The sequence below is a fragment of the Bubalus bubalis genome, chromosome 11 (genome assembly GCF_019923935.1).
Source record: "Bubalus bubalis isolate 160015118507 breed Murrah chromosome 11, NDDB_SH_1, whole genome shotgun sequence".
In the NCBI taxonomy this organism is placed as follows: Eukaryota; Metazoa; Chordata; class Mammalia; order Artiodactyla; family Bovidae; genus Bubalus; species Bubalus bubalis.
Window position 1 is genome coordinate 13,453,406 of NC_059167.1, and position 27,180 is coordinate 13,480,585.

Sequence of the window (27,180 nt, forward strand, 5' to 3'; positions counted from 1 at the left end):
GAGGGTCCCTTACAACCAAGACGGACCCAAGTTGTTGAAGTGAGAGGCTTGGATCTTGGGATGTGAATGAGCAAGGGGGACTTGGAGCTGGCTGACTGGTGGCTTCCCGTGTACCCAGCCCATGCTCAGGGGAGCTGGCTCCCAGGGGACAGGGATAAGAGAGAGAGACTGGGGCAGGCGGACTTGCAGTGAAGCTGTACCACCCACTGCTGGGCTGCACACCACCCCCCACCCACTCCACCCCCTGGCCTCCTGGAAGGTCTGCAAGCTCATTCTAGAGGGAGATGGTCAGAGAAGGACATTTTATCTTCATGCTGTCTCACTTCAAAGGTTTTTTCCTCTAGATAGAAGCAGAGATGTTAACATACCTTTAAGGAAAGAAAAGAGGGAAGCGTAGGGGACAGGATGGGAAGCCAGGATAAATCTTTACAAAGTGTTCAATATTTTACACAAATACAGCTCTTCAGCAGCAACCACATTTCCATGGATGTGCCACTTGTGAGCACGGTTAATAGCTCTGCACACACTGAGGACGGAAGTGTGGCCGGGAACACAGGGGAGAAATACTAATGAGAAGCAAAATCAGACAACTCAAGAAAACCGCCATTCAAACAATCCAAGTCTCTGTGCGTCCACAAGGGGCAGGGGTCACTTCCTGCCCCTGTGGTTTTCCTCACCACTTGCAAACCAAGAGGGCATCTCCAGTTAGACTTACTGTAGGGACTCTGTCAGCGTCTCCCTCGGGAGAGGGATCCAAGTTCCAGACCATCTTGCCAGTTATCCAGCCCCCAGGTGTCACATCACATGCCCAGAAGGGAGGTATCACAAGTACAGATGACAGTCAAACAATGGGTTTGCCACACACGGAGCAGACTGCACCATTCCTTAAGCAGTGGGCTGCACTTAGAGTGCTCATGAGGACTTCCCTGGTGCAATGGTGAAGAGTCTGCCTGTCAATGCAGAGGTCACAGGTTCGATCTCTGGGATGGAAAGATTCCACGTGCCACGGAGCAACTCAGCCTACGCACCAAGGCTGCTAAGCCTGTGCTCCAGAACCACTGTGCCCACGTGCCACAACCACTGAAGCCTGCAAGCCTAGAGCCTGTGCTCCTCAAGAGAAGCCACCACAATGAGAAGCCTGAGCACCACAACGAAGAGTAGCCCCCACTCACCGCAACCAGAGAAAGCCCACACACAGCAACGAAGACCCCAGCACAGGCAAAAATAAAGTGCTAATGACATGTTATGGAGGCAAAGAGGTAGCAGCCTGAGACGATCCATGGGAAATTGATCCTGATGTCATGCTTAGACAGTAGGGTTATTCTCTCACCTCCCAGCCCTCAGTCAAAAAATCTGGGTAGGAAGACATATTTTGCTTTAATACAATCACCATGACAGTTGGAAAGTGATTCTTCAAGGTGGAAGCAGGCCAGGAAGGAACAAAAGCCACCCCGCGTCAGAAGACACACGATAATGTCTCCTTAAGTCACTGCCCCATTCGCAGAGTAACTGATGGGGGACCCCTCCGGCATCAGGCCAAAGTCCCAACAACCACTTGTGAAAGATGAAGTGGGCCCTGAAAAAGGGTTAATAAGAAATCACTTGCCATCAGCTCCCTAAAAAGCAACAAGAACAAAAAAACAGGTGGAGTTAGAAGAAAAGCTTCAGTCCCACTTTGCAAAGCCGATTTATTTTCAGTCATTTTTTATTTCATTTATTACCTAAAGGATAATGCACGCATTTTCAAGACCTGGTTAAAAAAAGAAACCTATTGCATAACTGTAATAGGCCTGGGAGCTATTGTTGTCATGAACAAACTGGACATCTCATCTCAGAGAAAGGGATTCAGAGGTCTGAGGCCTAGGTATTCTTTCAAGGTGTCCAATGAGCCAGCTGCTGCTGCTGCTGCTGCTGCTAAGTCACTTCAGTCATGTCTGACTCTGTGCGACCCCACAGACGGCAGCCCACCAGGCTCCCCCATCCCTGGGATTCTCCAGGCAAGAACACTGGAGTGGGTTGCCATTTCCTTCTTCAATGCATGAAAGAGAAAAGTGAAAGTGAAGTCGCTCAGTCGTGTCTGACTCTTCATGACCCCACGGACTGCAGCCTACCAGGCTCCTCCATCCATGGATTTCCCAGTCAAGGGTACTGGAATGGGGTGCCATTGCCTTCTCCAAATGAGCCAGCTACCCAGGCAGAAAGGACAGGAGACTCCTAGAGGTCACAGATTGAATCTAAATGAGTGATATGTGGGGAGGGGAAGTCACCTGTGAACCAAGGATGGATGTGGGGCAGGAGTTACTCGACTGTAGTCTCTGGTTCTCTTTTCCTTCAAGAGAACAATAGAATCTGGTATCCACTCTTAGAGGCACTGACCAGACACTGATCAAACCACCCACACAGAGGGTGAAGGAACCATGTAAATTTCCAGTCTGCAAGACCAATGGACACAACCTCCAGGCTACTCTAAGGAAGAATAAGGCAGATGTTTCCATTCTCCCTGGGGATTCTCAGGTGGTTCACTGGTAAAGAATCTGCCTGCCAAGGCAGGAGACACAGGAGGTCTGAGCTCGATCCCTGGGTTAGGAAGATGCCCTGGAAGAGGAAATGGCAACCCATGGGAAAATTCCATGGACAGAGGAGTCTGGCGGGCTACAGTTCATGAGGTTGCAAAAGAGCTAGATGTGACTGAGCACGCATGCACACTTCCTTCTCTCAAGCACTAAGACAGAAACATGAACTGCAGAACTGGAGAGGGCTAGTCTATTTCCCTCCTTCGATACCATTGAGGAAACTGGGTCTCAGAGAGTTCATGACTTGTCCAGGGCCACACACGGGGCTAAAATTAAGATCTACTGCCTCTTCATCCAATGGCCACTATGCCCATGGCCACTCAAAACACTGTCTACAGACCAGTAGCATCAACAGCACCTGGAAGTTAGTTAGAAACAAGCCCTGAGCCCACCCAAACCTTGTGAATCAGAATTCACTGTTCCCAAGACCCCCCAGCTGAAAAATACACACATTAGAGTTTGAGAAGCATCATCCTACCCAGCCCTGACCCTGTGCGAAGATAGGGCAACTGCTCAGCAGGGACTCTGTTCACCATGGCAACTGACCAACTCAACTCCCACTGGCCCTCCTGCTCTGCACTGGTCTTTGAAATGTTTTTATGCAGACACAGCTCACTACCTCTGAAAACAGACCTCTTCCTGGAAATAAGTAGATTCCCCAGTATCAATACCACTAAGGTATCAGCTAATTAAAGCCAGAGGTCTGTCCATATCACAGTCCCCTCACATTGCCTTCTAATATAAACAGCATTTTACTTCTCTGATAACAATCACTATCCACCATTTTGTTCCATCTCCTCTTAATTTATTGCAATTCATTATCCTAAGAAGAAATAGGCTCAATCCCCCATCCCCAAACCCCAGAAAGCTTTCTCTTTCTGCTCTTAAATGTACAGGATGTTCATTCTCAATGAAGAAAACATTTAACTTCCCTTTAGGGTTGGTCCAGCTTTTGGTCTCAAGTCTCCACTGTTTGGGAAAGGAAATGTTTCTATATCCATAATGCCTTAAAAAGGTACTTGTTGGAACATTCATTCATTACATAAGAGGTTGGTCTGCTCCACATTCCCTCGACGCATATGCTAAGGCCAGGGAGCAAGAAAGGACTGAGTCCACCTCCTACATCTCAGGTGAGAGGAGTGGGACGCTATGGTCTTTGCGGTCAGGGGCCAGAAGTAAGAGTGATACTTCCACAGGCCACATACCTGGGAGCAGTTCTTGAAAAGGAATGGCCTATTTCCACATCAAAAAGAGCACGAGGCAATATTAATTAACAAGGCCTCTTAGCCCTGGCAGGGGACTCTTCACAGCCTTGGTCCTGAGCCACTTTCATGACTCCTCATCCTTTGATTTCCAACCCTGACTATACCCTTGCCTTTGACATCTTTCCTCCTCTGAACAAGAAGTCCAGGCTTTTAAGGGCACTCAATTCCTCTCTCTCGCTCTGCTGTCTTTGACTGCCCCCAAACAACTTCCTGAAGCATCCAGCCCAGCCCCAAGGACACAGTTCCTCAGCCTAGCCAGGGTAGCCATCCTACTGCTCCAGGTGCCTCTGGCTCAAGACCAGAACTAGTATATTTGCTTATTAGAAGACTGGTGTGAGTTGTAGTAATTGCTCCATCATGTCGCTATCTTTGGGACCCCACAGACTGTAGCCCAGTGGGTTCCTCTGTCCATGGAATTCTCCAGGCAAGAATACTGGAGTGAATAGCCTTCCCCTTCTCCAGGGGAATCTTCCCATCCCAGGGGTCAAACCCGGGTCTCCTGCATTGCAGGTGGATTCTTTACAGTCTGAGCCACCGGGGAAGCCCAGAGCAGAACTAGTATAAAGACTTTGCACCACTCTCAAGATGTCAAGAGACACATCCCTCATACATTTACCTAACCAGGCAACGGACGATAAGTGCCAAAGGGAATCTCATGTGATAAGTGCTGGCAGAGGCCAGAGATGAGAGGGTCTTGAAGACTGAAGGATTTGCTGATGCCAGTAAGGTCAGACTTACATGGGGCTTTAAAGAGAGGGTAGGGCTAGGACTGGCAGAAAAGGGAGGTGGACTGGGTTTGCTCTTTCAGAAGTTTCCTGCAGAGGCTGGAAGCCTTCTTGGCTGTCTTCAGGGACAGCAGATGTCAGCATTCTCTACCGGGAGAGGAAGACACATAAATGGACTGAATAGAAGGGAACCAGCTATTCAGGAAAGGGGGTGTCCCTCTGCATCTCAGAGGTGGGGGCTTCTTGGGCCCCTGGATCTATTCACTGCTGAGGTCCAGATTGGCCTTAATCAGTGGAAGGCATGCCCCGTCTGAGAATCTTGGCTGGCAGGCCCGCATTGAAAGACCCCCTCCAGTCCCTTCCAAGAACCTGCAGGTGCCAAGCAGGCACATTGTCTAAACCCTTAGCATGTCTCACATCTCAGAATGCACCAGATTTCAAAGCAGTGAGCACATCTGAAACACCGCCATCCACATACACTGTGCATTCCACAGTCCGGGTTTTTTTTTGTGTGTGTGGAACCATCATGATTGCTGTATTTCCTGCCAACATTTTCTATAGTGAGTATGAGCTCCCACTTTGTGACTTTATTTTACGTCTCTATTGATTGGGTATACTCTGAAATAGGATTAAAAAACAGAGCAAGGTCCCAAAGGCTCTGGGCCAAGGCAGCTGGATACTGGGGCAAGGGAAACTGAAGAAACGCCCTTAAGGCCTCCATGCAACCAAAATATCTTGGATGCAGCTTGACCACCATGCGGATCAGGTGTATGTGGTGTTACATTTTCACTTACACTATTTACTAGGATTCCTGCTACACTGCTCCAAGGAAGGAGGATTATTATCATTATTATTATCATCTGCATTTATAATGCTGTAGCTCCAGGCCCAGAGACGCCAAGTGATTTGCCTGATTCCATCCAGTCACTTAGTGGTAGAACCAAACCTAGAATGCAGATTTTTTTTTCACATGTCAGCCCTGGGCACTCTCTCCCAGGCTGACTTGGGAACCCAAAGAAAGTAAAATACAAGAAAAAAGGAGAAAGGAAGAGGGGGTACCTCACATTTAATACTCTCTTTCAGGACTTCCCTGGTGGCTCAGACGGTAAAGTGTCTGTCTACAATGCGGGAGACCCAGGTTCAATCCCTGGGTGGGGAAGATCCCCTGGAGAAGGAAATGGCAATCCACTCCAGTATTATTGCCTGGAAAATCCCATGGATGGAGGAGCCTGGTAGACTACAGTCCATGAGGTTGCAAAGAGTTGGACATGACTGAGCGACTTCACTTTTCATTCCAAAGAGCAATAATTTAGATGTGAATGAATGATACATTATGAATTACATCTTCTAGGAAAATACATCAATAATGAAGAAAGACACAAGAGAAAGTATAACATGGGGGGTAAATGTTCAGAAGAAGGATGGGGTGGTAAGTATTGTACAACAACTTTTGTCATTCAAAACACCAATCATTGAGAAAGTATCAGAAATAAACAGCAAGGCAGGCAAGAATCCAGATTCTACCCTAGAGAATTGAGGTACAGAAGCTTATATTTGAAAAAAATATGCCCTCAGATTTTCATTTGGTTATTTACTCTTATTTTTTACTCATTTATTCTTGCTTTGCACACCCTATTAACCATCTTGATTATTTCAGTTCCTGTAAAAAATCAATTTAAAAATAAAATTAGAAAGTGACAGGGCTCCTACTAGTTTACTTATGGTAGGAACAGCTGATATGCAGACAATGAAGAAGAAAGCCACATACAACTGAAAAAAAAAATTAAGCTAAAAAAACTGGTAAAGAATACACAAACACAGACATATGATACTGAAAGCCCTATACCCAACACAGCAATAATTACACTCATGATTACGCCCTGAGTCTTTAAGGAAAAGCTAAACCATGATTGGTATCCTGTAACAATTTTAAGAAAATGAGAAAGCATTCATTTTGGAAAGATAATTGGCAGATTAGCTCAGAGTAAAAATGGTCTGAGGTGTATAAAGGGATAAAATCTGAAAAATTCTCTTGGCAAGAACATCTGTCTCAAAATGGGGATCTTCTAGCAGCATCTTTAGAGGAGTGGCTCTCAAATTTCAGCGTGATGAGAATCACCTGGAGGGCTTGGTGAGCTCAGTGGTTGCTCATCTCATTTAACCTTTACCACAATCCTGTGCCATTATCATTCCCATTTTCCACAGGGGGTGTACCACATTTCAGAGAGGCTAACTAACCTGCCCAAGGTCATACACCAGAAGCTGCTGATTCCATGCCTTGGGCTGGTGCCTCTAACAAGTTTCCAGGTGATACTGATGGTCCACGGATCACTTGAAGAAGTACTGCTTTAGAGACTAACCAGGGAATATAGCCAGAACAGAAAGAAGAGGACCTATAACAGACACAAGAACAAGTGAACGGGAAAGGCCAGATTCTCTTTCAGGAGCTGCCCAAAGGACAGCCACTTCTGTGTGCTCCTGAGAGTCTGGACCCAGAGGGGGCCAGTGGTGAAGCTGGGGTGCTGAATGCCAAACCAGTACATGATGCAAGATAATTCTTTCCTGACCCAAGCCTTGGAGCCAGGGTCTTTAGATAAGCCCCAGTGGGTCTCAAACCTGTCAATCCTAAAGGAAATCAACCCTGAATATTCATTGGAAGGACTGATGCTGAAGCTCAAGTTCTAATATTTTGGCCACTGATGTGAAGAGTCAACTCACTGAAGAAGACCCTGATGCTGGTGAAGATTGAGGCAAAAGGAGAAGCGGGTGGCGGAGGCTGAGACCGTTGGATGGCATCACCGACTTAATGGACATAAATTTGAGTAAACCCCAGTAGACAGTGGAGGACAGGAGCCTGGCACGCTGTAGTCCATAGGGTTGCAAAGAGTTGGACACAACTGAGCAAGTGAATAACAACAACAGGTCTCACTCCCTCTTCAAGCTTCTCATCCAAGGCTCTTCCTGGGAGAAGATGTCCCCAGGCATGGATGGGATATCTAGGCCCTTCTCCAGCATTAGGGGTATGTGGTTTAATTGCCCAGGCGAGAGCTGCCAACCCGTGTTGTCAGGGACATAGCCCCCCAGGAGCCTATCAAATCCTGAAACACAGAATGTGCTGTCACTGGTCAATGACACACATGAAACCGGATTTGCTCAAAAGCTTTCAGTAAAGACTGCTTGTCAAAGGTGGAAGGTAAAAGCAGAGCCTGGAGCAGGGCTGGCCCAACTTCCTCTGGCTTCTTCAGGGCCTGAGCACAGGTCACACGGCTTACTCCAGTGGGCTGGGGACAGTCGTCACCCTAGCCCAGAGCTGAGGCCAAGGACCGCAGACTAAGCAAAGGAAAATGGGTGCTGTAAGATGGTTACTTACATATGAGCACTTACTATCTCTCAGGCACAGCTGAGGGTTTTACCTCTATCATCCTGTTTCATCTTCACAATAACTCTGCATGACTGCCATCCGCACAGGTAAAGTAACTTGCCCAGGTCACACATTCCCAAAGCCTTACCCCACCTGGTCTATGCTGCAGAGCTCCTGGGGCCCCTTCCTCCTGCCTGGCTATTCATTCTGAGTCTCCTTTGCTGGACCCCCATCCTCTCCCTGATTTCCAACCCAGGTTGAACAAACCTGCCTGTATAAGGACAGTAAATTCTCTTGGCTTGGTGGGCTGTAAGCCTTTGTCACAACTATTCAACTCCACCACTGTAGCTCAAAAGCACCCATAAGACAAAGACAGGCAAAGAGCTGTGTTCCAATAAAACTTTATTTACTCAGAGCAAAAACAATCCAGCTGCTGTCTACCATCTCCTCCTCTAAACAACAAGTCCCCAAGCCTGCCTCTGGATCAGCCTTTCAACCTCTTAATTATCATCCACAGTCAAGTCTGTGTCCCCATTAAATTTCAGGCCCCTAAGTGGCATGTTTATGTTAATGACTCCCAAATTCTGAACTCCAGACTTCTCCCTGAACTCATTATCTTTTGTATCCAACTACCTATTTCATTTTTCCCCTTGGGTGTCTCAGACTGACACTCAACAAGTCCACAACTGAATCCCTAATTTCCACCCTCCTCCCAAATCTGCCTCTCTCTCTGCTCTTCCCATCTCAGTGAGTAATAATTCATCCCTCCAGGGGCTCAGGCCAAATATTTAATGCCTTGAGGTTTTTGGCATCAACTTTGCCCCTCTCGCAATAAATCCTACCAGGCTTACCTTCAAATCAGACCTCTTCTTCCACCACTAATACCATGGTCCAGGCCACAATCATTACTGACCTACATATTTTCAACATACAGAGAGCCCACATACATGAAACACCATCTGCTTCTCTGAGAAGGATGGTGGTTCAGTGATTAGGAGGGGGCTCTGGAGCCAGATGGCATGGATTTGAACCATGACTTTATTAATAATAGAAATCCCATGGACAGAGGAGCCTGGTAGGCTGCAGTCCATGGGGTCGCTAAGAGTTGGACACGACTGAGCGACTTCACTTTCACTTTTCACTTTCATGCCCTGGAGAAGGAAATGGCAACCCACTCCAGTGTTCTTGCCTGGAGAATCCCAGGGACGGGGAGCCTGGCGGGCTGCCGTCTATGGGGTCGCACAGAGTCGGACACGACTGAAGTGACTTAGCAGCAGCAGCAGAGAGACCTGAGACAGCTCACTTCACCCTCTGGGGCTCAGTTTCCTCAATAAGGAGATTGAAATGTTACTGGCTTCAACTGGGTCACTGAATTGCCTGAGTAAATATATGAAAGTTTCCAGAACAGTGCCCGGCACATGAGAAATTGTCAATCAATGATAACTGCATATATGGACACATACAGCTGATTCACTTCATTGTACAGCAGAAGCTAGCACCATATTGTAAAGCAACTACACCCCAATTTAAAAAAAAAAAAAAGGAAAAACTGGTAACTGTATTATTTGAGGCAAACAGTGTGCTATGCTTGAAAGGGTCCATGGTCCACTCGCTGCAATCTCCCAGCCCGAGAGGAATCCAAGCCCACAGTGTGGGAACCTCTGTCCTACAGCGCTGACTCTCAGCAAGCGAGGCGAACGGCAGTCAGGGGCAGCTTTGAAAGCGCCGTGGAAGATGGCATCATTCACCACCAGCATCTTGGTCCAGGAGAGTTTTCAAAGCATGGTGTTCACTCACTACAGGTACACTCAGAATCAACTCTATTTCATTCCGAGAGTCTGTAAGCTGAGCTCATTAAGAACCACTTCTATTACACCAAGACAACGGCAGCTGTACTCTGAGCGTTCTTAGAAATAGATTAGAAAGAGATTGCCTGTTTGTAAAAGAAGGTTACCTGCTTGTAACTAATAAAAACTTCACTAGTACATTTAATAAATTCAGAGTTTAAGATTCCACTTCAGGGGGAACTGGAATACTTAAGGGTATTGGGATTTTTCATTATAAATAATGTTTCATTATTAATATGTGATCATTATTAAAAGGAAATGTAAAAAGAAGAAAATAATTATAGCCTTCCCTCCTCCAACCCACAACACTATTAAAATTTTGGTGAGCTTCAGGAGGAGTAAATCTTAACTCCATATTCTGGCTTGTCATCTTTCTGAGAACACCAGCGCTCTGGATCGTTAAGGGAACTGACCTCCCAAGCTTTGGTCTCCCTGGTGACCCTGGGTGGGCCCCAGAGACAACAGGAAGGGAAAGTAGTTTCCCTGTGTGGATGCTTGTATCCCTGAGGCCCCATTCAGAACCACAGGGTTCCTTGCAGGAGGGTATACAGTGGGATTTACACATTCCCAGCCTATTGCACATGTGAAGGCAAAGCAGGGTGGTATGCATATATGCAGACACGTCTGTGTATACCTGGACAATTTCTAGAAGGGACTACATGAAATTGATGATGGTTGTTACCTCCACAGAAGAGAACTGAGTGTCCGGGGTATATGAAATTTTCTTTGCATTGCATTTACTTTTAAAAATTTATTTAACAAATATTTATATAGCACTTCCTAGATCATCTGTTAATATTAAAACATGCCTATGTATTATTCTCTGGATAATAAGCATCTAAATAAGCATCTGGATAATAAGCACCAGATAATATCAGCCTGGTGATAAGACAGAGAATCAGCATAGTGCTTCTCACGCATCAAAGCAGTAATAAGAAGGGGGCTGCGATGTGCGAATGGGCACACCATAAAACTACAGATGTGCTTTAAAATGCAGCGTGAGCTGACCAGCAGCTGCTCAAGGCCTCCCAAGTTCCCTAAACTCCAGATCTCCAAAATCCTGAAGATCCGGAAATCTTGAAGCGTCTCATTCCAGCCCTTCAGATGGGAGCAGCCACGGGGTCATCCACAAACACCCTGAACTATGCCTCGCTACCAGGGAGCCACCTGTTTCCTTTACTCCAGCCTTACAGAAAACAGACCTAAAAACATTCAGCAGGATGCTGTGGCAATTAATAAGCACTTGAAGGAAGACAGATACTGAATCAAAGGAAAATACAAAAGGACCTTCATGAAGAGATACGGATGCTGAGCCCTTTGGAGCCCTACCAGGGTTGGTCCTAGGATGGGCTTTGCTCAAGTGTGAGCAAAGTATAAACTGCAACAGGTATGTTCATGTGTCAAGGTGACTCCTGCTCTTTCTCTTCAGCTCTTCCTGCTTTGGAGTAACCGGGCCCCCAGTAAGCCATCATGTGGGGGTACAGGGCTAGCCAGTTGTACCATCTCAGAGCCCACATGTGCACAGTGAAATCAGTACATCATCAGAGAGCAGAGGAAGAAATGTTTTTTTAAAAAAGGTCCCTGTCCCCAGAGAATAAGACAAATGCTCAAGCAAGAAAAGTATTAAAGAATATTAAAAGACAGAAGAGTATTTTTATAAACCTGTAGATGAGAAGTTAAGAGCCTATGAGATTGAACCTATTATTCCAATATTACCATAGTTTTTCATAAGAAGAAACAGGCATACAGAGGTGAAATAAGAAGCTGGGGTTTGACCTGGAAGAACTTGTTGACAAATGCCCACCGTTATCATTCAAATTCCTTCTCATGTCCCATGCTAGTGATTTTCCAGCCAGAGCTACAAGTTACAGTGCAAGCGAGACTTGAGCAAAACAATTTAGGTGAGCTTTCGTGCGCCTCGCTTGGCCTCATTAGCAGGATCTTCTAGAGGATTGAGATAATGGAGCACAGGCACTGGGGCCCACCGTGCTGACCTTGAGCAGGGTGACGAGGTGCCCACGGCTGGTTCCCTCCTCTCACTGGCCTGTGCCCGAGCTTGTTTCCTTGCCCTTTGCCCCATCATTTCCTGTTTTACTCCATCCCTCCCCACGCATGTCTTAATCACACACTGATGAGCACCCAGGTGGATCTCACTGTGGTCTTAAACACTTTCTAACAGTTCAATCTGAGTTTGAACCCAGACTGGAAACGAAGCTACTGACTTCCTTAGCAAGAGAAGTGGAGATGTACTTCACCCTAAGGGACATATTAACTGAATCAGTTTTATCAAAATCTATTCAGTTCTAGTAGCATGCTTGTTTGGCTCTAATTGAGCATTTTCCAACCAGAAGCAGCCAACAACTGTGTGAGGGTACCTCCAAGATACTCTTAAGTAAAGCACATTAGTAGCTGGAGCCCAGGAGCAGGTGTGGGGGTACATGTGGGGTTGGGGGGCTAACAGTGACAGCAGTATGATGCTTGAGTCCTAGCATAAACAAGCAGGGGTCACTGGAGTCCATCCAGGCACAGAAGAACTAGACCCGCACAGACTGGCTGAAGCCTGCATCTGAATCCTGTAACAGGCTTGCAAAAACTCAGCTTCCAGGGCAGTCTTTCTCTGCAAGTCAACTGGCACAAAGAAAAACAAACACCACGGAAGCACTAGGAAAGAGAACCTATAGATGCTTATTTTTTAGAGGCTTGGATTCTTCCTCCTGTTGCTTGGTGTAGGCGCCTCAGATCCCAGTCTCTTTGTCCTCACTGGTTGGTGTCCATTTCTGAGTATGTGCACCCTCTGTGATCTAAGAAGCCTTAAAGAAAGCTCTAAGTGGGTAAAAGGTGTTAATTCAGCAACAGTAACATGTTTCCAAGCCCCAAATGCCTCAATTTAACATCTGGCTTTGACTCAAACAATACATTCAAAATACTAACATCTCCTGGGTATTCTCCTGGTCAAGAGCTCTTCAAAGTATGTCTCTCTCTTCATCACTACAGTAATACTGGAGCCAATTCTTACTCTCCAGAGAAATAAAGCTTTCTTTTTGGATATCTTAGAGCTTGGATAAAAGGGAAATAAGACAAAGGGCAAGCAGAAAACAAATCAAAGATTCATTTCCAAGCAGACTAACCCACCATTTCCATGGAAAGAAGTACATGCCCTGGTCTCCTAACCAACCTCCAGGTCTTCAGAATCGCCCTAGTGAAAGTAAGCTCCAGGGGAAAAAAAAACAACCCTGTATCACAGTCACCCACCTCAGTTGATTCACAGCAAGAAATTTAATCAATCTAACCAATTGAGATGTCCCTTGAAAGCTTATCTGATTCTACTCTAAATCTGCAAAGCTTACCTTTGTATGTACTAAATAATTAATATAGCTGCATACCTCCAATAAATTATGTGTTCAGAATTCAAGATACATCTGCTTGGGAACCTTAATGTGATTTAACAGATAAAATCCACTATTTACCTGAATCACCTGTCAAATTTTGAAGCCAGGATAATTTATGCACCCAGACATTTGTCTATGTACACAACATTCACATAGCTGGTTTAGATGACTCAATCCCTTAAAAATATTCTTAATTTCCCTATGAACCCACAGAAAGCAAAGCACTCTTGCAAAACCATACCAAACCAAACCACCAATGCTGCTTGGAAACAAACAATCAAACAAAAAGACAGCTGGGCCCCAGAGTTCGTGTTGTGGTGTCATCTCGAGGGAGCATTAAACCAGGAATCAGCAGAACTGGGCTGCAGTCCATTTGCTATTATTTACCTGTAGGATAGGAGGCAAGTCATTTAACTCCTTTGACTTTCAGTTGCTGTACACGTTAGGTTGTTTTTTTTTTTTTAATTCACCATAATTCCTCTACATGCAGATATACTAAAATATTAACAGTGTTTTCTCCAGGCAAGTTTTTATCTGTATCCATGTCCTCATCCACACACATACCCATATAAATAGCTATCTTCTTGGAACAATATTGTATAAAAAAAAAAAAAAAAAAACAAGACTGAATTCTTAGCTTTTTTCTGACCCCCCAAAATTGGGAGATTCTGGGAATAAAGAGAACTAACAATTACCCTGCTGCTGGTGTAGGTGGCAGAGACATGCAGTAGATGCCTGCTGACTCAGAACGGCTGGAAAAGCGCTCTTTCGGATCACTGAACATTCCAGAGAGCTGAGACGTGGTCAGCACATGTACAAGGTAACGTGGGCAGGAGACCAGATGAAAGGGATGTGTGGACCAGAGCCTGGGGCAGCTCTGGAGCCACTATGCAGGGAAAGAGTCAGCCCAAAGAGAAAAATGCACAGGACAGGGAGGGAGGTCAATCAAAACAGCCAAGATGGAGAGTCATAAATCACGCCCAGAGGCAGCAAGAGTCAAGAGAACTGGAAAACCGAGAAGTCTCGTACAGTTAGTGGAGCTGGTTCAGGCTTTCCAGAGAGCAATTTGTATTTATCACAAGCTTTAAAAATAAGGATGCCTTGTGACCCCGTAGGGGAAATTGCAAATTTGGCCCCTATTTTTCACCCCTTCCTCAATGCACACTTTGGCTGTATAATTCTGCAGTCCCCTTCAACTGTTCAGTTCCCTTCAACTATTTTGCCCCTTGATGCTGGGCTCAGTCATATAACTTACTTTGTGATGTTCGTAAATGTGATCTAAGCAGAAACTTGAAAAGCATGTGGAAGAACAAGCTTGCTATGTCTCTGCCAATGACATGAGAACACATCCGGGCCAGCCTGCCAGAGAATGGGAAGCAATGGAATAGAGTCAAGTTCCCCGGGGCACCGGGTCCCAGACAGCCTCGATCAGCCAACAGCCAGCCAACTGACACTCAGGTAAGAGAGCCACCCAGCCAAGTTCAGCAGAGCCAGCTAGTGGACCCCTAGTTGATCCCAATCTTGTGAATAATGCTCATCATTTGTGCCACAGAAGCCCTGCTTTGCAGCATTACTCTAGCAATAGATAACTAATACTTCCATCAGCTCCACATCTAAAAATCTGTCCAAAATAAACATATATACTCATACGTATGTACAAAGACCTGGCTACATATATGCTCATCATATCACTGTTTATACTATCAAAAATATAGAAACTATTTACATGACAATTAAAAGGACTAGTTAATCATATCATGCTACATCTGCATAATGCAATACCACCCAGTCACGCTGCAGAAAAGCAGTTCCTAAGATGAAAAAGAATATTTACTCTGCACTAAGTCAATCATCAAGCTGTATAGAATGATGTTGTATCTGTAAATATATATGATTATGAAAAAAAAAGGCTGAAGCATAAACACCAGAATATTAGTATTTTGTCTGGGTGGTGTGCTTATGGGAGATTTTTAGATTTTTGATTTAGCCGATATGCCTTTTCTACAGAAAACATGTGTACTTTTGAAATACTTTTAAAAGTACTGAAAATTAAGAAGCAAGACCTCAGCAGACAAGGCCACTGGTATTGTTCCTGGAAATGTGAGTGAGGAATGGAGATGATAAATCTGGACCGATACCAATCAGGAGCCAAGGCCACCGAGAGGGGAGGGCACCGGAAGAGACAAATGCTAGCAGGAAAGGTCTGAACAGGGCGAGAGCTGCTCTTTCACCTGACTCTCTCCATTTCCTCCTTTTTAAATCTGGAATGGGGAGGAAAAGGACAGCTGCATTATTAATGCATTAATTATGATAATATTCTGTGCGCGACTAATACATGTCAAACCATCCTCATACCAAATTGAAAACTGACATTTTTACTTCATGAATATTGCTCCGTCAGTGACATTTATTGTACGTTCCCAATCTTGCAACAGTGAATGTCAGGTCAACTATCAAGCATTTGCTTTCCTTCCATTTTATTTCCTATTTTAAAGCAGTAAGCTGTCACTGTTAATTGGGATGCAAAGTCAGATTACACTCAGAGAATCTGAGGCCACTGGCTGCCTGAACATCTTTCTTTGGTCCCTGGAAAACAATACTACATCAGGGCTGCCCATCTATCCTTGCCCTCTTCTTTATCCTACTTAAATTTTAAATCATCACCACTACCCTGGATTGCCCTGTCTCTACTTTCTGTTTCATTTTTCTTCAGAACACTCACCATCACCCAGAATATGGTATATTCACCTACTTGTTGACTGCCTTTCACTCCCTATTAAGGGTAGGAATTTCTGTTTTGTTGTTGCTCAGTTGCTCAGTCGTGTCTGACTCTTTGCAACCACATGGCTACAGCACGCCAGGCTTCCCTGTCCTTCACCCTCTCCCAGAGCTTGTTCAAACTCAAGTCCATTGAGTCGGTGATGCCAGCCAACCATCTTGGCTTTTTCTTTTATCTACTGCTATATTACCAACACCTAGAATAATCTTTCTTATAATAGTGAAAGTCACTCAATCTTGTCCAACTCTTTGAGACCCCATAGACTGTAAAGTCCATGGAATTATCCAGGCCAGAATACTGCAGTGGGCAGCCTTGCCCTTCTCCAGGGGATCTCCCCAACCCAGGGATTGAACCCAGGTCTTCCACATTGCAGGTGGATTCTTTACCAGCTGAGCCACAAGACAGGCCCAAGAATACTGAAGCGGGTAGCCTATCCCTTCTCCAGCAATCTTCACAACCCAGGAATCGAGCCAGAGTCTCCTGCATTACAGGTGGATTCTTTACCAACTGAACTGTGTTCAGTAAATGCTGAATGCAAGAATCACTTCGCATAAATGGACTTCTCAGAATCCTCAGAGGTGAACTGTTCCAGCCAGTTTACCACATTTAAACCATACAATTTTCTGAATCCCAAGTTCTTAGTGACCTACAGAATGACTCATTACAAAACAGACTTTTCAAAAAGCTGCATCATTCAAGCACTCATTTTTCATCTCCAGTTTCATATGTACTCTTGCAAACCCTCCGCTGCACTCCCCGCCCTGCCATGTGTCTATTGTATTGCTATCATAATCACTCATTGGTCACCAATTCTCAGACGCCACGTTTCCTGGAAATTTTCACCAGCCTCCATCTACATAGTTCCTAAAAATGATAATCAACAAGCATTTATTCATAACTCACACTGTGTTCATCACATTACACATCACGAGGGAGGAACAAAGGAGGAACAACATAGGCTCTGATGGCAGATACGAAAATGATAGTTGGGAAAAGAAAAACTCTGAATGTGATGTCATCTGTAACTGCGGCTGTAACTTCAAACTTGCTACGCCACAAAATGAACTTACTATATATCTGCCAAACTTCTTTCCTAGCATTTTCCTGTGCAAATGGCATGTGGCTAGTAATATTAACTGATAAAAGCATGTCATTATTATTTAGTAAGTGACACTTTATAGATGGTTACATTGATTATAAGCCCAGCAATCACACAAAAAGAGAACTCAAGATTTTTCACCAGTAAGGAAATCAAAAGCTTTTATATTTTGTATGATTAAGAAATAAAGACAATGTGTGTATATCCATGTATGTAAAGGTTCAATGAATTCAATGGATAAACTGCAACAGTTACTAAGCCCCTAGGGCTGAAGGAATTGAGAAGCAAACAGAAGGGAGAAGCACCAGGATGGGCCACGAGATGCCTAGCACTGTGCCAGAAGTTACTGAAGACACAGAAAAAGCAGACATTTCCTGCTGTCCCTTCCCCAGGTCTGGGAAGCCACATGACATCATTTCTATTCTTTCAATAAAGAGTATTCTTCCTCTCAAAGAGAGATCAGATTTTCTAAAAATGAATCTATCAGTTCATTTCAGTCACTCAGTCATGTTCAATTCTTTGTAACCCCATGGACTGCAGCACACCAGGCTTCCCTGTTCTTCACCAATTTCCAGAGCTTACTCAAACTCATGTCCATTGAGTCAGTAATGCCATCCAACCATCTCATCCTCTGCCTTCCCCTTTTCCTCCTGGCTTCAATCTTTCCCAGCATCAGGGTCTTTTCCAATGAGTCCGTTCTTCATATCAGGTGGCCAAAGGATTGGAGTTTCAGTTTTAGCATTAGTCCGTCCAAGGAATATTCAGGACTGATCTCCTTTAGGATGGACTGGTTGGATCTCCTTGCAGTCCAAGGGACTCTCAAGAATCTTCTCCAGCACCACAGTTCAAAATCATCAATCTTTGGCGCTCAGATTTCTATAACTGTTTATTATAAAGAACCTCCCTTTATACTAAAATGTATCTTTCCTACATTTTGGAGCTAAAATGTCCCTTTCTTTTATGACACAGTGGCAATAATAGCTGATAAAACTTTTTTGAAAAAGGATCCTTAGTTTGACAATACTATGTTGGTCATCATGACTATATATTTTTTTAAGAGTTGTTTTGATGTTGGCCATTTTTAAAGTCTTTATTGACTCTGTTACAATATTGCTTCTGTTTTATGTCTTGGTTTTTTGGCCACGAGGCACGTGGGATCTTAGCTTCCCAACCAGGGATCAAACCTGCACCCCCTGCATTGGAAGGTGAAATCTTAACCACTGAACCACCAGAGAAGTTCCAGTTTTACAATGTTATTTTGAAACTCAAAAGTCAGACCATCGCCACTCTCGGCTTCCTTCCACCGCCAACAGTGGCATCATGGCCGGAAGGAAAGGCTGATGTATCCTCTATCTCAGGATATATGGGTATGGATGTACCTGTCACCAAGTCCTGATATATTACATCATTACACATAGAGGCAGAAATTAATATCAGCTAAAGAGCAAACAGGCCTTCAGGGAGATTCAAAGTCTCCACGATCTGAAATAACCATGTGAAGCTCCTGGACTGGTCTGATCCAAGGGGAGGTTTGGTTTCACATCTAGATGCAGAGGACAGCCTATCGGGACACTAGGAACCGAACACACCGGAGACGTCCCCGTGTAGTCAGCCCGGGCCAGGGCATGTCGACACATTAAAGGGGAGCAGCCTCTCTAGACAAGGCTCCCTGGTGGCCATGAGAAGCCAGGCAGCTGTCAGACGAGTGTCACTTGGACACACAAACGAGCAAGTGCAAGAGAAGAGGGGAGGGGGGTGAGCCTGGAACCGAGAAGACAGAACGAGAGAAGCGACAGAAGCAAGCAGCGTGGTCAGGCAGCCTAGCATCGTGTCCGGAGAAACACCAGAGGTGAACTGCAATTCCTTTCTCCACCCAGCTCGGTTCATGTTGTACACACCAGCACTGACACTTGAACGAAAAGCCCCAGAGAGGCAGGCAGGAGCTAGGTACATCAAGAGCCGGACCCTGGAGCCATCATCGACTCTTCCAAAGAGCGGAGAGACAGGGGTGGCAGCTTCTCGATGCACTCACATGGAGAGGAGGGAGTGCACAGCTCTGGCAGGGCACGTATCCATTTAGTTGTGGAACATCTGACTGTGAACCCTTCAACACACAGAGGGGCGGTAACTCAGGGAGGTGACTTGTAAGTGAGAGGCAAGAAAAGAGAAGGTTTATAAAAGCACCAAGGACCCTCCAGGTGTATACAGACCCCAAGAGCAGTCTGTATAAAGTTATGGTACAGACTCCACTCAGGGTTCATCTGGGCCCTCAGAGAAACCTCAAAACCAACACGTGCACGCTCTCCGTGTTGTACCATCGTGTCTGTTTGTGTAAGGTCATGTGACTTTTCTTCTATACACCCACCCCTTTTCAACATCAAAATCAAAAGAAATGGTATCTGGTAAATAACTGTCAATGTCTAACATCCAGTAAATGCTTGATGTTTGTTGAACTGAAAAGATTTGAAATGGAGATGACCACAGCTGAGCGGTATTCCAAACATAACCCTGTTCAATAACATTTTATCTCATTTTCTCACTCACTTGGAGGTATCTATCTTGACAACAAAATGACTACTTATCCCCAAAAGGCAACTAATGCTGCACACAAAACTGAAAATTCATTTTTATCTTTTGAGTTCGAAGATAAAATCAGGCCTCCAATCATCAGATTTGGTCAAATTTGCCTCTTAAATGTTTATTTCTCTCTCTCCTCTCATCTCCATCCTTACTTTCTCAGGTGACTGCCTCCTCATTTGTCTCCTTGCCTGGTCACGTGTCCTCCAATCCATGTTCCAGATGGTGGTCAGTTATTTTTAAAATGACTTGTGATTTGACACTTTACTGCTCTAAAAACTGTCACTGGTTCAGCATCGTTTACTAGGTGAAGTGGAAATGGACTTGATGAAGGAACTTGAGAGCCAAACATGGAAGATGACCAGAGGTGCCAGGACGCTGCTAGAGCAGCAAGGGTGATGTCCTGGGAACAGCCTGATGGGGTCCCAGTTACCCCTCGACCACTGCCATGGGCCACTGCCCCCCTCCCCGGGCATCACCAGAATGGGTTCTTCCTCCCACCCACTGAGCCTGGCTTGCAGGGTTCTCTTGAGGCTGGGGAAAGCAAAACTAGCCTTTGGGGGCTTCAGGAGCAGAATGAGGGGCCCATCTGCCTTTCAGCAAACTGCTCAAGCCTAGAAAGGGAGCTCAGCTACTAGGCAGTCTCAAAAAAAAATCACAAGTGCACACATTCATCAAATCCTAAGCTCCTCTTTGCCAACCTCTGTCTGCGGACGTGGTAGGCACAACAAGGATGAACTCTCATGCAACTCTGTTCCATCAGCACAGCTCTTGGCCACACACAGAGGGATGAAGACCCACCCCCCTCCGACTCTCTCTGCCAGGGCTCTGGAAGACAGAAGACTGGCCAGATGCTGCTGGAGGACTGCCTGGCCACCCAGAGTTGCATAACGGACTTCAATTTAGTACTAGAACCTAGAACCCGAATTAACCTGACAGGATTTCCTGTACTTCCTAGCTGAGCTTCACATTGAACCATAAAAAGCTCTAAAGCTTGAACAAATAAATAAAACTACAAATGGTTAGAATGGCTGCAAGAAAAACCATGCCGCCTGGTACAGCATCCAGTCTGAGCCAGGAATTCTACACATGGTAGGTAACATTTAACGCTAACAAACACTCTTACAGACTAAATGTTTGTAGCCCTCCAAAATTCCCATTTTTGAAATCCCAAACCACAACATGATAAAAGCAGGAGCTGGTACCCTTGGAAGGTAATGAAGTCATGATAGTGAGCCCTCAGGAATGGGGTTAGTGCCTTCATAAGAAACACAAGAGGAGTTGGTTTTTCTCTCTGCCATGTGAGGATACCTAACCTGCAAGCACCTTGATGTGGAACTTTCCAGACTCCAGACACACGAGAAACAACCGTTTACTGTCTAAGTCACCGAGTCAATGCTACCGTCTGGATGAACTAAGACAAACCTTTGAACACGGGTACTACACCCACTCTCAGAGGAGGAGCTGGAGCCTGGGCCCCAGTCCCCCAGGCCAGAGGTACCGAAAGTGTGGTCCCTGGACGCCAGCATCTCCAAGAGAAACTGTTAGAAGTACAAGGTCACAGACTCCACCTCAGACCGGCTGAATCAGAATCTCAGAGGGAGGGGAGAAGCAACCTATAGTTTAACCAGCTGTGCCTGTGCTTCTGATTTCCACTAAAGCGTGAGACCCACACCTCAAACAGCAGTGTTTGCAGAAGTGTGGCACGATTTCCCTTGAGGGTATGACACATTTGCCACATGGATGAACTTCTTAAAAATGTAACTGCGACCTATCCATTTTAATATGGATTGGTCTAAAAAAAAAAAAAAAACAGCCCACACATTAAACCCCTGATTTCACAGACATGCTACTTAAGGAGATGTCAAATCTCCTTAAGGCAAACAAGAACATCAGTATACAGAAAACCAATACAGTTGCAGAAAGTTACGGTAAGATCAGTGAACCTGATAAATAAACAACCGAAGTCTAGGATACACTTCATAGCTCCAGTCCCAGCTGTAAACTAGCACTGAGAACAGGACCCACTACCCTTTCAAAAATCTCTTCTACGTGATGCCCAAACTTAACTTTGGAACCTTTGTCCACGGCTTTCAACCCAAATTAAAATTAAGAGAGGAGTTTGTGGTTCTATCTCATCTGATAGGGTAAGAGCCTAAAAAGCCTGAAAGACACAGCGAGCAGGAATGACTCTACAAGAGTGGACAGGGGCTCAGAATTGGGAAGCTGCAGGAAACGAAGCCTGCCATCTACCCCGATTACCGGTCCCAGTCTCACCGGCCACCCATCTCTGGACACTGTTGGCAAAAGGACCTGCAGGCTGACAAGGTTGAAACGCGAAGGGGCAGTCAGAGCTGACATCATCATTTTTTCTCTACTACGACTAATAATGCTTACTTACTATTATTATTATTCATAATAAAGTCATTTAAACCCCACTCAATAAGAGGTTTAACAAGCCCATTAAGAACAGGAAAGCTATTTCCTGCCTGGCACTGCTTACGCACATCACTAGGAGACACTTGCTGGCAGGGGAGCCCCATTAACTCTAACCAGGAGTCTTGGCAGCAGCTCATGGAAGGAAAAATAAATCCCTCAAGTAGAATTACTGTGCGGTCAGTGAGGTCATAGCTCCTGTCTGGCAGCGCTGTACTCTAGTTTGAAGTCCCAGCGATGCACCAGGCTCACTCTATAGTTATGCTGGAGACAGGAATCCTCCTGGCTCTATACCTTCTGAAGCCAACTGGCCACCGCCTGACAGCAAAGCCCACTCTGGAGACAGCCTGAGAAATGACAAAGGCCATTCATCACCACCTCTCCTGTGCACTCTTTCCGCACCATGGATTGCATTTTCTACTTCCATCTGGTTCTTCCTACTCTTTTTCTGCTTCTTCGACACTCAGAACCCCTACTCTCTGAGGGATCCTTGTGAGCCAAGAGGCCACCTCTAGACCCCTCCTTCTGCAGCCCCCTGAAGACCACTTTCCTCCATCATCTTCCTTGAAGAAAGGATCGGGTCTAGCTAATTCAGTAACCAAAGTGACTGACTTTGGTGTTCAGGGGCTACCCATAGTGGGAAACCCAAGATCACAAGGTCTGACTCAAGAAGAAGCCAGGAAACACCATTCCCAGGAATGCACCTCTCGAACAGAGAACTCAAAGGACCCAAAGCAATGAATCCCTGAGAGTTGCATTCCAAAGCCCAGTGCCCAGCTGAGACTCCTCGGGAAACATTTTGGTGCAAGGACCTTTTTAACTGGTTCTGCCCTCCCCTCAAGGCTAATCACACAGTAACCACAGACTGGACTTGGTCCGCCTGGAGACTGGTTTTCCTGGTCCAGCTCAGCACTTCCCACCCCAGTGACACTTTCTCCCCAGCAGAGGGCAGCAGCTGTCAGAGGCTGGAGCGACTTGGGTGTGCAGTCATCTCAGAAGCGGGTCGGCTGAAAAATAGGAGGAAACAGAAGCAGGGGAGGAGGCAGGCTGGGGGCGGGGAGGAAGCACAGAGCGCCAGCCACCCCATCACGCCACCATCCGCTCGCATTTCTGGCGGAGTCTGGTTTTCCAGCCAGTGCTCCCCACAACCCAGTGCTTTCTGGCGAGTCTGTCTCACCCCGAATGGCTGGTTTGGAAGATTCTGGGTTATTAATCTTGCCAGCTCGCACCAGCACGCTTAAACCTCTTAGCTTTCCCTTACTCAGCTGCTGATGCCACATGGAAAACACGAAGAAAAAGGAGAGGAGAAAAAAAAGCCCAACTATGTTTGAGTCAGAGATGGTTCTGCTTCCACAGCAGATATTTTCTACACTGGATTCCTTTTGTGGCAGCGACATTTACATGAAAATGGGGTCTAGGATGGCAGGCTCCCAGCATCTAAAGTCACTGTTCCTTCTCCTGTCACTGTTCCTGTCCTTACGAGGCTACCCCCAGAGCCAGCAGCCATGTGAGATCTAGCAGGGGCGTCTGGCTTTCAGAGCATCCTTTGGGAGGAACCAGGCTGAGCACACACTCCCAGGGTTACTTTGGAGAGATAAGTATGATTAGGAAGTTAAATGCAACAGATAAGCCAAGAAACTTTGCCAACAAAGGTCCTTTGCCTTTGTTACTTTGCCAACAAAAGTCCATCTAGTCAAAGCTATGGTTTTTTCAGTAGTCACGTATGGATGTGAGAGTTGGACTATAAAGAAAGCTGAGTGCGAAGAATTGATGCTTTTGAACTGTGGTGTTGGAGAAGATTCTTGAAAGTCCCTCGGACTGCAAGGAGATCCAACCAGTCCATCCTAAAGGAGATCAGTCCTGGGTGTTCATTGGTAGGACTGATTTTGAAGCTGCAGCTCCAATACTTTGGCCACCTCATGTGAAGAGCTGACTCATTGGAAAAGAACCTGATGCTGGGAAAGACTGAAGGCAGGAGGAGAAGGAGATGACAGAGGATGAGGTGGTTGGATGGCATCACTGACTCAATGGACATGAGTTTGACTAAGCTCCAGGAGTTGGTGATGGACAGGGAGGCCTGGCGTGCTGCAGTCCACGGGGCTGCAGAGTCAGATATGACTGAGCGACTGAAATGAACTGAAACCAAGAAACTGAAAACTCTTCACAGAGGCAGAACTTTCAGTGAATAGAGCAAAATCAGTGTTCTGAAATGGGTAAAGCGTAGACTCTGCTGAAACCCAAAGTGTTCCAGGCACACTCAAGTCAAATGTTGCCACACACTCAGCCTCCCAGCTTACCTGGTCAACCTGTGGCTGCTAAACTTTTACAAGTAACTCCTGGACTACAGTCCTTTTTCTAGCTTTCGTCTATCTGTGAATCGGTGTTCAGGCCCTATGGAACGGCAAATTCCTCAGTCAGTCTACTATTGCGCAAGGAGACCCGATGCTGAGCTGCCTACAGAATAAGCCCCAGTGAATATGAGCTGAAAGTTAGAGGACCTCGCGCACTACGAAAACTCTGCACCTAAACAATTAGCTTCAGGAATCAAACTGGGGCAAGAGTATTTACCGCTGAGAAATCCAAGTAGTAGACCTGTATGTACAGGGGAAACATTCAAATGAAAGGTCTTGTTTTAGGCACGTTTATGATTTCCAAACTGAACAGACTGGCATCAAAAGGCAGGCTTCTTAGAATCTTGGCTTTCATTTACTCCTTGATTTGTCCATGTAGGGGCTTCCCTAGCAGCTCAGCTGGTAAAGAATCCACCTATAATGCAGGAAACCCTGGTTCAATTCCTAGGTCAGGAAGATCCTCTGGAGAAGGGATAAGCTACCCACTTCAGTATTCTTGGGGCTTCCCTGGTGGCTCAGCTGGTAAAGAATCCACCTACAGTACAAGAGACCTGGGTTTGATCCCTGGCCTGGGAAGATCCCCTAGAGAAGGAAACGGCTACCCACTGCAGTATTTTGGCCTGAAGAATTCCATGGACTGAATATGTATAGTCCATGGGCTAACAAAGAGTCGGACATGACTGAGTACTTTTCACTTTCACTTTGTCCATTTAGTCAAACAATATTAACCAAAACATTCTTTTAAATTAAAAAAAAAATCTTTTGGCCACACTGAGTGGCATGTGAGATCTTACTTCTCCAACCAGAGATCAAACCAGACCTGGACCACCAGGAAAGTCCCCTGAATACCTTCTATGTACAAAGGACTATCCTGGACTCTGAACGGATATAAAATAAGCACAGGGTAAAGTTATCCCTGGGTTTCCCAGGTGGCTCAGTGGTAAAGAACCCACCTGCCAAAGCAGGAGATGTGGCTTCGAGCCCTGTCTTATGAAGATCCCCTGGAAAAGGAAATGGCAACTGACTCCAGTATTCTTGCCTGGGAAATCCCATGGACAGAGGAGCCTGGTGGGCTACAGTCCATGTGGTCTCAAAAAGTCTGACATGACTTAGCTGTTAAACAGCAACAAGCTGATCCCTGCCTGTCCTGCGTGCTGCCTGCTAAGTCATTTCAGTCAGCTCTGACTCTTTGCAACCCTATGGACTGTAGCCTGCCAGGCTCTTCAGTCCACGGGATTCTCCAGGCAAGAATACTGGAGTGGGTTGCTATTTCCTCCTCCAGGGGCTCTTCCCAACCCAGGGATTGAACCTGCATCTCCTACGGCTCCTGCATCACAAGCGGATTCTTTACTGCTGACCTACTAGGAAGCCCATCCCTGCCTGTAAGGCACTTATAATTGAATTGGGTAGACAAAATAAAGACATTCAAAAGAGCATAAAACAGTACATGCCAAGTACCAAATGAGCAGTGACAATAAAGAACACTTTAAAATCTTGGAAGAGGTGGGTGGGAAGCCCCAAATCCTAAGGGAGGTCAGAGAAGGCCTAATGGAAGAAGTTGACTTACTTTGTTCTCATAAGTGTGGGCAGGAATCAGATGTATGGAGAAGAGATCTAGTGGAAGGATTCCCAAAGTGGGGGAGAACAATGACCAAGAACCCCCACTACCACCACGTGCCCAGCACTGTGTTAGCCCTGTAGGAGTTCTGCATGGAGGAATGTGCAAAACCTACCAAGGGGGCAATGAAAACATCAACCCAGCGTGCAGAAGAATTGATGCTTTTAAACTGCAGTGTTGGAGAACACTCTTCAGAGTCCCTTGGACTGCAAGGAGATCCAACCAGTCCATCCTAAAGGAAATCAGTCCTGAAGATTCATTTGAAGGACTGATGCTGAAGCGGACACTCCAATACTCTGGCCACCTGATGCAAAGAACTGACTCATTGGAAAAGACCCTCATGCTGGGAAAGATTGAAAGCAGGAGGAGAAGGGGACAATAGAGGATGAGATGCTTGGATGGCATCAGTGACTCGATGGACATAAGTTTGAGTAAGCTCCAGGAGTTGGTGATGGACAGGGAGGCCTGGAATGCTGCAGTTCATGAGGTTGCCAAGAGTTGGACACGACTAAGCGACTGAACTGAAATGAAGAGGTGGGCTGAGAAATGCAGACCGGATTGAAGGATCTTCAATACCAGGTCAAGGAACTGACACTGGATTCTAAGCAGCAGAAACATACAATGCATAAGTTTCCCAACTATTTGCCTCCGGAGGTGGGGTTTACGGTATTCCATTGAGAGTTGAAAATGCCTGTAAATAAGGAGTAGGTAATGCTGCCAAGTCACTTCAGTCGTGTCCAACTCTGTGCGACCCCATGGACTACAGCCTACCAGGCTTCTCCGTCCATGGGATTCTCCAGGCAAGAACACTGGAGTGGGTTGCCATTTCCTTCTCCAATGCATGAAAGTGGAAAGTGAAAGTGAAGTCCCTCAGTTGTGTCTGACTCTTAGGGACGCCATGGGCTGCAGCCTACCAGGCCCCTCCGTCCATGGGATTTGCCAGGCAAGAGTACTGGAGTGGGGTGCCATTGCCTTCTCCAAGGAGTAGGTAATAGAGCCTGGTAAATTACTAAAGAAACAGGATTCTAATTTTCTGAAAACGTTCCTCAAAACAAGGAAGGAACAGGTAGTGGGTGAACCAGAAGCCCAGCTATCTCTTGAAACAAGGGCTTCGAGGAGACATTCGTGAACCTCCCGGGAAGACAAGGTGGGAAGTTGCT

General features: G+C 45.8%; 1 protein-coding gene across 1 annotated transcript in view; it reads right to left on the bottom strand.

Annotated features, from left to right (window-relative positions):
• The window catches only part of NRXN3 (neurexin 3), a 1,822,863-nt gene that overhangs the window by 1,372,314 nt on the left and 423,369 nt on the right, over positions 1-27,180 (bottom strand). The window contains exon 7 of the mRNA XM_044924683.2: positions 22,595-22,610. Within this exon, the coding sequence (XP_044780618.2) occupies positions 22,595-22,610 (16 nt within the window). The remainder of the gene's footprint in view (positions 1-22,594; positions 22,611-27,180) is intronic.